Source organism: Gymnoscopelus braueri, assembly GCF_963280865.1.
Source record: "Gymnoscopelus braueri genome assembly, chromosome: 22".
NCBI classification, from domain to species: Eukaryota; Metazoa; Chordata; class Actinopteri; order Myctophiformes; family Myctophidae; genus Gymnoscopelus; species Gymnoscopelus braueri.
In genome coordinates, this window is record NC_137624.1 from 16,455,191 (window position 1) to 16,464,826 (window position 9,636).

At 47.5% G+C, this 9,636-nt stretch overlaps 1 protein-coding gene across 1 annotated transcript in view; it reads left to right on the top strand.

Moving 5' to 3' along the window:
• igsf9a (immunoglobulin superfamily, member 9a) overlaps positions 1 to 9,374 on the top strand; it is a 49,679-nt gene extending 40,305 nt beyond the window's left edge. Inside the window, exons 14-21 of the mRNA XM_080419918.1 lie at positions 356 to 546; positions 806 to 1,023; positions 1,581 to 1,665; positions 3,007 to 3,177; positions 3,592 to 3,628; positions 3,938 to 6,481; positions 7,035 to 7,120; positions 7,768 to 9,374. Coding sequence (XP_080276044.1) covers positions 356 to 546; positions 806 to 1,023; positions 1,581 to 1,665; positions 3,007 to 3,177; positions 3,592 to 3,628; positions 3,938 to 6,481; positions 7,035 to 7,120; positions 7,768 to 7,916 — 3,481 coding nt within the window. The 3' untranslated portion in view covers positions 7,917 to 9,374. The remainder of the gene's footprint in view (positions 1 to 355; positions 547 to 805; positions 1,024 to 1,580; positions 1,666 to 3,006; positions 3,178 to 3,591; positions 3,629 to 3,937; positions 6,482 to 7,034; positions 7,121 to 7,767) is intronic.
• Positions 9,375 to 9,636: the final 262 nt, after the last annotated feature.

Here is a 9,636-nt window from a genome sequence, read left to right on the forward strand (position 1 = left end):
GTTGAGCCACCATGGAGCACCAACCATGTGCCCTCGAAAATTTTACCATAGGTTTTGAAAGATTAATAATTCTCCCTAGCGACAGGCAGCTTGGTCCGTCTACAAAGGAATATTTAAATCTCAAGAATAAAATGTGAAAATTGCCAAAATTATAGTTGCAAGTTCTTCTGTGACAGCGACGATACATCGTTGCCATTTCTCACAGAGAAATCTGGAATGGAGGGTGATTATGAATGATTAATGAAACCTACTTTGCTGCCATGTTCCACGCAACCCCAAATTCCCTGGCTCTCTTTCTCTTTCTCATATTCTTTCTCTCTGTCTCTCTCTCTCTCTCTTTTTTTTCTGTCTGCAGGGTGAAGCAGATATCTGTGAGCGATGATGGTGGGAAACGGGAATGGTTCTCGGTACCTGTGCCTCCTTCCACCGGTACCAGGCTGCGGGTGACGGGTCTGTCCCCCGCCACCGACTACCAGTTCAGTGTCCTGTCACACAACCGCGTTGGCACCGGGCCCTTCAGTGAGATTGCCACTCTCCGGACTTTGGGTCAGTACCAGAACACCAGACTTATCTTTCTCCACTTTTATTTTCGTGTCTCCGTGTCTCCGTGTCTCCGGGTGTGCGTGCGTGCGTGCGTGCGAAGTGGTGTGAAGTGACTGGGTAAGAGGATATAACTGTCCTCACAATCTCAAGGTTGAACATCAGGGGAAGTGGCCATTTCTTCTGTTGTAATTTAATTTCCTCCCACAGCGCATAGCTGATTGATCATTTGAGGTGGGGGTCTTTTTATTTCATCTCGCATCAGATCCGCCTCCACGGAGAAGCGAGCTAAATCCCCCGATGATGCTGTCAGCTAATCAGGGCTCAGCAGGTGTGGTCCTGCAGTGGTCGCCCCCCGTGGCACAACACCCTCCCATCACAGGCTTTGTTCTCCAATCCCGCACCGAGCAAGGGGAGTGGTTTAATCTGGATAAGGACATCAGTGCCAACAGTAGCGAGATAATCGTTCCAGGTCTACGCAAGGTAACACGGCAGTCACACTACTCCCTCTGAGACTAATCATTCTAGGCTCCTCGTCCAATGCTTCCCAAGATTCTTATCTATAGCACACGCCGCTGTGATTTCGCCTTTTGAGTTTCTCAGATTATGCACACTAAGATGGCAGCCATCATGTTTCGGTCTCCTTTCAATCTATGTACGCGGCTGTCTTGTCTTTGTGCTCGCCTCCTCCCCCTCTCTCTGCCCCCTCCTCCCCATATAGGCCTACATGAATTCAAATGAACTTCATTAGCATTGCAGGCGCAGGCCTGTGTTGACAAAGTGTGGTTTCATCCTCTGTCCTCCCCACTGTGTGTGTGTGTGTGTGTGTGTGTGTGTGTGTGTGTGTGTGTGTGTGTGTGTGTGTGTGTGTGTGTGTGTGTGTGTGTGTGTGTGTGTGTGTGTGTGTGTGTGTGTGTGTGTGTGTGTGTGTGTGTGTGCGCGTTCTGCACGTGTGTGTGCGTCTGTCTGTGTGTGTGTGTGTGCGCACACGTATATCTGTATGTGTGCGTGTGTATGTGCGTGCGTGCGTGTGTGTGCAGGACTGTGTGTACGAGCTGCGGCTGCTATCTCGTCGAGGGGAGTTGCTGAGCGAGCCCAGTCCATCAGTCAACGTCTCCACCATAGGTAGGTGTATGAGACCAACCTTGCCCCCACTACACCTCCACCCCTCCAAGCCCCCCCCACCCCCACCCCCACCCCCACCCCCCCATGTCACATACTGTCCTCTTTCAGTTTTCTCTCGGTATCTCTCTCTCTCTCGGTTCCTCTATACAACAACCCACCCTCACCAAGCGTCCCTACTGTATGTTCCATAATGTACGAGCGAAATTAGAGCAGGCCCTTAGGGGATGCTGCCTATTACGGGCCTGAGTGATAGAAATATATCCCGCTAATAACTTCTCCAAAGAGTTTTGTTCTGGTCCTCGCCAATGCTTATGTGCGAATGTGTGATATGAAATGAATGTTTCATTAGAAACAGTGTGGAGAACTATCAGCCAAACAGATCTGAAGCTCCCACTGGTACAACACGAAGACGGGCTTGAAAATCAGAGCCACAGTTTAAGTATTGTTTAACGGGGCTGTGGTGGTAATCTCAGTGGAGCACGCAGATGTGTAAATTATGTAAGTGGATGCACCAGTAATGATGATCTATTTGGTAGTGAAGGATACATTAAGACTAGACACAGAAAACTACAAATGCTTTATTTATGATGAGGAGATTACCCACCTTTTCAAAGTAATGCAAATCTTTATGATATGAATAATAGTATATACAGTAGTTGTATCCTAACAGAATTAGTAGCATCAAATCAACATAAGTTACAAGGGGGGGCGCCTCGGTGGCGCAGGGAGAATGTCCCTACCTGCCACTGTGGAGACTATGGTTTTGAATCCTCTGCAATGCCTTGGCTGGGCGTCCATACGAGCACAATTGGCCATGTTCGTCGGTGTGAAGCCGGGTGGGGAGGGTGCTGCATTAATGCCTCCCACAGGTTGGTCAGGGCACCGGTCACGCAGACACAGGGCAGTGGAGTGTGGAACTAGGAACAATAGCATACACCCCCTTATGCGTTGGAACTTTTATGTGAAAAGTAGTGGCCTTGACATCATGCATATTGGAAGAGACACGTGGTTCTGTGCTGTCCCTCAACCAACCACAGGAGTAGCATGGGGAATCGGAAATTGACATAACAACTAAATTGGGAGATTCTTTGGGGGAAAAAAGAATTGTAAAAGAAAGAAGAAAACATATCTTTTTGGCATTGCTGTCTGGCAGTGAAAGTCTTTCCACCCACGTTTGCTTTTTGTTAACCACTAAAGGCTTCATCACATGACCCTTTAGACAAATGCGTTGAAAAGGTCACAAAGATTTTCATCGTTTTATTTTGACGAGGAACACTAGGTTGAAAGGGCCATGCAACGGAAGCATAAATAAGCCTTCAATAATTGCTGATAATGTCACAGGAATGGCGATCTATCCTGCCACCTCCCAGCTCCTTGAACGAGTTCCGTCTTCGTTGCTGGCTGGCGTGATGGGCGGGGCAGGGCTCCTGTGTTTGGCATTGATCCTGCTGCTAGGGTCCGCCTGTGTCATCAGCCACAAGAGGGATCGCCGCCGTAAAAAGCAGAACGATGGTAAAGTGTCCCCCCCCTACCGCAACACACACCCCACCACACCCCTATATAGCAATGACTCCCTTTGATGAACTACATCATGCATATCATCATTTATTCAATAAAATATTGAAAGCACTTTCAATCCATTACATAAATCATAGCTCTCTATGGGGAATTTGGCGGTGCACTTGTCCCCGCCCGCTTGTCCATTCAGTTGTAAAAGTTATTGATGTCATTTACATTACTTGCTAATTAGGGTCATTTCTCATTAGTGGCTGATGAATATGAGCGTAATTAACTTTTTGGACACGGCTTGGTGCCTCAGGCCTTGTAATGGGATCTTATTGGGGTTGATTATGTTTTTCCTTTCTTGGTCACCATGCTTGTATCATAATGAGTCAGATACCATCTTACCCCTTCCCTCCCTTCCAGATCCACCTCCTGTCATCTTCAAACGTCCCCCAACCATGTAAGTATCTTAATTCTGTCATGTCATTGTAACACATTGTCATCTTCTTATGCCTTCTTTTGGAAATTAAAAGTTTGAATAGGCCACTACTTTTATTATAGCGCTTGTCTTATTTTCTGTTACTGACCTCTACCACTTTTATTTTATTCTTAATTTTCACACATGACTCCCTCTTTCTGGCTGTTCACTCTGTTTCGCTCTATTTCTTTTATCCTCCCCCCCCACACACACACTTCATTTTTCTGTTTCCCTCTCCCTCTATCCTCCTCCTGTCTTTCTTTTCTTATCACTCCTTTCTCTCTGTCCCAGGAGGACGTCAGGTCCCGGCAGCCCGGACAGCGTGCTGAAGAAGAATTTACTCCATCCCCACGACCTCTATCCGACCAACTCATCCACCACCTCCTCCTCCTCGAGCTCGTCTGCCGGTCATTCCTCCGTCATCAAGGGCAGCCACATTGAGTATCAAGGCCAGCGTCAGCAGCTCCTGTCCTCCGCCCAGGACTTTCCGAACCACGGCCACCACCCCCAGAGAGTCCACCTCAAGAGGGCGTCGTCGTCTCCGATCTCTCCTCCTCTGGAGTTCATCTCCAGAGGTCCAGATGGACGTTTTGCAGCGCAGCCTTATGACCAGGCGTCCACGCTGAACACCTACACCAGGAGAGGCCTGAGAAAGGACTACTCCCAACTCCCCGTTGTGCAGAGGTCCGTGTCCCTGCACGTGCAGAGGGGGGACAGGAAAGAGCCGCCGTTTGTGCTCTCGGTGGACCTGCCGCCATGCGGACGTGCCTCGGAATCCGACCCCGCGGGCCGAGTGCGTGACATGGCCAAGTACCTATCCCTCCATGACCAATACAAGTTGGACTACGAGGGGGACTACAAGGGCTGTCCCGACCAGAGCAGCCTGTACTCGGATTGTACGCAAAGCTCGGCCGCCTTCCCCCACCCTGACAGAGACATCAGTCCTGCGTACCCCATCCTGAAGGGCGTCGGCCAGCCGTCCACCACCGCCAGCACTCTGGTGCTCCAGATGGAGCACGAGAGGGAGAGAGGTAACCTGAGCCGCTGTCTGAAACTGGCCCAGGAGAGGGAGGAGCTGGAGATGGAGCTTCGGAAGTACACGCTGGAGCGGAGCGAGAGAGAGGACGAGAGGGGCATGGAGGAACTAGGCAGGAACGTGGAGGGGAGAGAGTCGGGCGAACTCATGTGGAAATGCAAGGGAAACACTTTTCCTCATAGTCATCTCCAACGCAGCAGGGGAAGTTGTGCTCTGTCAACTGGCACGTCTCATTCACCCTACATCCAGTGGGAAGACCCTTTTATTTCCACTCCTACGTTGGTCCCAGCGCAGAGACCACTTAATAGGCCTGTGTCAGTCAGCCCCTTATGTTATGACTCTATTGACCAGTATTCTGATCCATCATTTACCAACCACACCACCCACAAATCTGAGGAGGCCGGCAGACAATCACAGAGATTAACTCTCCCACATCTCTCCTCAAAGCATCAGAGACATGACAGGGTACAGGCAGAGCCAGAGGGCTATGATAATTCTCCACAATCCATAGACATAGAGATGCAAAGGAATAATTCATGCTCCAGGGCATGGAAGCGAAGCAATCTTTGCCATGACAGCCGCTCGTCACCGTCACATTCCTGTGGCAAGACATATAATGAGATGTGTAATTTTCCCATCACTGCAATGCCGGTGCCTTCAAAAGCAGAGATAGCAGTCCCTAAAATGGGCATTGAGATGAGCGTTGATGAGCCAGAATTGGTGGGTTCTGTAATGTCGCCCACAAAACCTCTGATCCACCAGAGTGGTGCCTGTTGTTTACAGGAAGACTCATTGACTCAGAAAGGACTGTATGAGGGAATTAACAAAACAGGCTTTACCTGCCAGAGCCCAACACCTGAGGAGCAACTTGAGAGGAGATGTGAGAGGCCTAACAGAACGCCGTCCTCCCTCCCTCCAGGGTCACATTTATGGAAAACTGTGAGCCGAGGCTCTCAGAAGATGTATTACCACCAGCGAAGCAAGAGTTTAGACTCGAAGAGGCGGAGTCGCAAAAACTTCTTGACGCCTGATGCCTGGATAGACTCTCTCAGCCAGGAGAACTGCTCCACCTCCTTTAGTTCGGACTCTATGGTATGGGCCCCGCGGAGCACTCCTAGCTTGGAGACCCCCAAACCTGGAGCTAATACTTCTTCCCGTTCTCCTGTTCCTCCGTCTCCTTCTGCCTCTCCTCCAATTCCCAGTGCTGAACCTCTATCTCTGAGAGGGGGCTCGATGAAGCTCAACCCAAATCCAGCAGTGCCTTCAGGTCATCCACCCCGCCATGACCCAGATAGACAGACATCTAGCTTCGCAGACGCCTCCAGGCGGTCCCTCGCCTACAAGGATGCGTTTGGGTCAGTGAAGCGCATGGACGCCATGACGGAATCTCCCGGAGACCCGCCACACGGCATCGGTTCAGGGATGGGTCATACTGACCCTAGGCTCCCTGAAAGCAGGCCACAGGCTTCCATGTACGAGGGCTTCGGCCGGCCGGCCCCGGGCCCAGACTCCCCGCTGCCCCGAGGAGGGACGCAGGTGAGAGAAGATAGAAAGGAGGTGGAGGTTGGTGAGGGTCACGGTGGCCAGGAGGAGGCTGAGATAGGTGCCTATGGACGTGTGCCAGAGTCTGGAGGTAGCTATAACAGCTATGCCAGCAGTGGCATAGGGAGTTTAGAGCCCACTAATGGACGCCTGTCCCTCTGCCTGTCTCCAACTCACACAATCTCACCTGAGACAGTAGAGGAAAGTCAGGAGGACATGGAGGACAAAATCCCCGACCACAGGGATCCAAGCAAAAGGTACTAGATCATGTTATTTAACCAGATCCATTTCATTTCACCCGATCATTCTGGCATTTTCATGTAAGAGAAAACAGGCAACGTTAAGAGTATCACTGCATTTTACGAATATTCAGCATTGGAGAGAGAAATACTAGTGCCAAGTCTGCACTGTTTAAATCTGGTGTAGAATTATTCATTATTCATAAATATAATAGACATGTCAAAGTAAGAGGAAGGAATCTAATTTGGGAGTGTAATTGACAAGTGCATCTTCTGTGTGTGTGTGTGTGTGTGTGTGTGTGTGTGTGTGTGTGTGCGTGTGCGTGTGCGTGCGTGTGCGTACGTACGTGTGAAAGGTGTTTTTGTGTGTATCTCTCTGTGTATGGTAACAATTCCTGGTTCAACAGCCCCTAACTAAAATGATGGGGCGTGATCCATCACTCCTCATGCGTGTGTGTCGAGCCCGTATGTGCAAACTCACTCATGCATATGTGTGCATGTTTGTGTGATTACCCCTTAAATGTACACGTAGTACTGATTGTGGACACCGTTTTTATGTTCTGTTCTCCAGAAGGCCCTCTGTTGATGAGAATTACGAGTGGGATGTAGATGTTGATGTCTCCTTGGATCCTGGAGGCCCCGACGATGAGGGAAGAGGTAGAGTTGTGCCCAAATTAAATGTGCTTTGATTTTCAGAGGAAGTACTTTTTCTCGTTCATGTTCATCCAAGAAGGGGCAGTTATTGCTCTGCAGGTTTTAACAGCCTCCTCTCCGTTCACACTCGACCCGGCAACGTGATTGAATTTGTTTCTGGGTCTCTGCTCCTCATTCTGAATTATTACATTGCTACATGCATATGGTCGGAGCCTATGTGCAAAAGAACCAGATAGATTAGGCTGGCGAGTGTTAGAGCAGCTGCACTGCAAAATCATGAACTGCTCATGAACTGTTTAACTCTGCGAGTGTAAAAATGGACCCTGTATGCTTTGCTCTCATAATTAACCACTGAGACCCACTTCGTTGACTGGGGTCCCCCAGGGGTCTATACTACTGCAGTTCTCATCTTTTTTTTCTCCGATCTAAACCAGATCTCTTTGCCGGAATAGCCGATCTACAAACACTGTTGTGAGCTTGTAGATCTGCTATTTTTCCAAATGTTAGCCTATTTTTGCCGAATGGTTTCCTATGATGACATGCCCATGGTTGCTAGGGTTCATGTGGTTAAACTAGCACTCAGGATTTTGCTGCACGTTTCATTCGACTGCACCATTCAAAGATAGTTTCTCCGGTTTCCTCGACCATAGGCCTGCACCCCTCGACGCAACTGCAGAAGGCAGCCAGCATGCTTCCCTCTGCCAAGGCAGTAAGAGAATGCAACCAGCTCTCTACGCCCCATGGGAATGTTCAAGCCTACTTCTACACTGAGCCCGAGACAGAGATGGTCCTGTTCTGACAGTCTGAGCCCTCAGCTCGACACACGGTGGTGATGTGACATTTACTTATTGATTCATATCATTCACTGCCACTGACGTTTTGACTGTGCCGTCTCCCCAGCGTTGGGCCGACCTAATTTCTGTTTTTGCCTCCCAGAAGATGTAACTTGGAGCCTTTCCTGTAAATATTTGTAGAACAATGTCAGTTGTTGTTGTCTGTCCCAATTAATAGAAGTCACCATGATTACTGGGGCATATTAAAGTAAGAGAGAATTAATGTAGACATAAACAACCATTGTGCACTTATGCCGACCTCTAAACATCCATTTTAGAATTGTGGTCCATCAACAACACCACAATCTTATACTGATGTAATATTTTATGTTGAGACTGTCTGCCAAGACTTAATGAAATTGCTTGTATCTCAGTTTTTCTCAGTGTGATTTTTGATGTAGATTTTTTTATTTTCTGTCGTCCAATGCAGTGTGACTGCATTGGATCATTCATGACTTCATTACTTATTATACTTTTATCTCTCCACGAAGCATAATAATAATGCTACCCTAATGATGATTATAACAACAAAAATAATAAGAAGAAGAAGAAGAACATGTAGAAGAAGAATTGATAGAACTGAAAAATAAGCAAGAGATTTCATCTCTATATTCTATCATCTGTGAGCTATTGAATACATATAGCAGTTGTCTGTGGCTCCTTTGTTTCACTGTCTATTACTTGGTAATGGTTGACAAATGAATGACATCCACCAGGAACAGCGTGAAAGAAAATAATATTTGCCTTAAATCCTTTTCTCAAAGGAACTCCTAAAGCCTCAATTAGTATGGGTCAGTTTACAAAGTTAAATAATGCTTCCTACTGTAGCAAATGATGCTGATAAAAAACAAGTTACATTTTTCAACAGTCTGTTGCCACTTAGGGCCAAATAATCAATCCTACCTTCCACATGGTAGCAGGGTACTCTGGGGTATCCATACCATGACTGAAATCCCATGGATCATTTTGGTTGAACATTTTAATTTTCTGCTGCACATACTTCAGCAGAAGTCCATGAATGATCAAACTCAGAAAAGGTGCTGCTCTTAGGTGCTGCAGGAAAAAAAATGTCACAATTCACCAAATAAGGAAAACAGATATTACTGTTGTTTCTGTATCTGGGATCAGCTTGTTTTTCTTGTGAAGTAATTTGACCTGTTCACAGTTATTGATATTGAGAGCCAGCAGGGAAAGCCTGAATGCCAGGCTTGACAGCATTTCCCCCGGGCAGCTCATATTTAGATTGACTGTCGCTGAACTTCTTTGGCAGTGTGTGGGTTCTGAAAAGTAGATTTCAATTTCAGTAAAGGGTATTTCATTGGGGATGTCTGCACCCTGGTGAGGGGACATAAACTTAAAACTGCTGTAGTCAGGGGCGGATTTAGAGATTTTTATACAATATTTTTATGTATTTAAACTGCCATTTTACCTCCTCACCCTACAATAAAAAGAATTATATAATAATTGTTGTGTTCGTGTGTCATGCATATCCACTGTGAGCTTGTGCGGTGCATTCTCCTGCCAGAGTTTAGGCCTACGACAGTGCTGTTATGTTCTGACGACTGCGACTAAGCAGTTTGTACATGAGACTCTCTGGTTTGTATATGTCACGCATACTTACAGAGATAAACAAATGAAACAAACTCACCGACTTGAGAGTTGTTGGCAAAACGGTACATTTTGTTG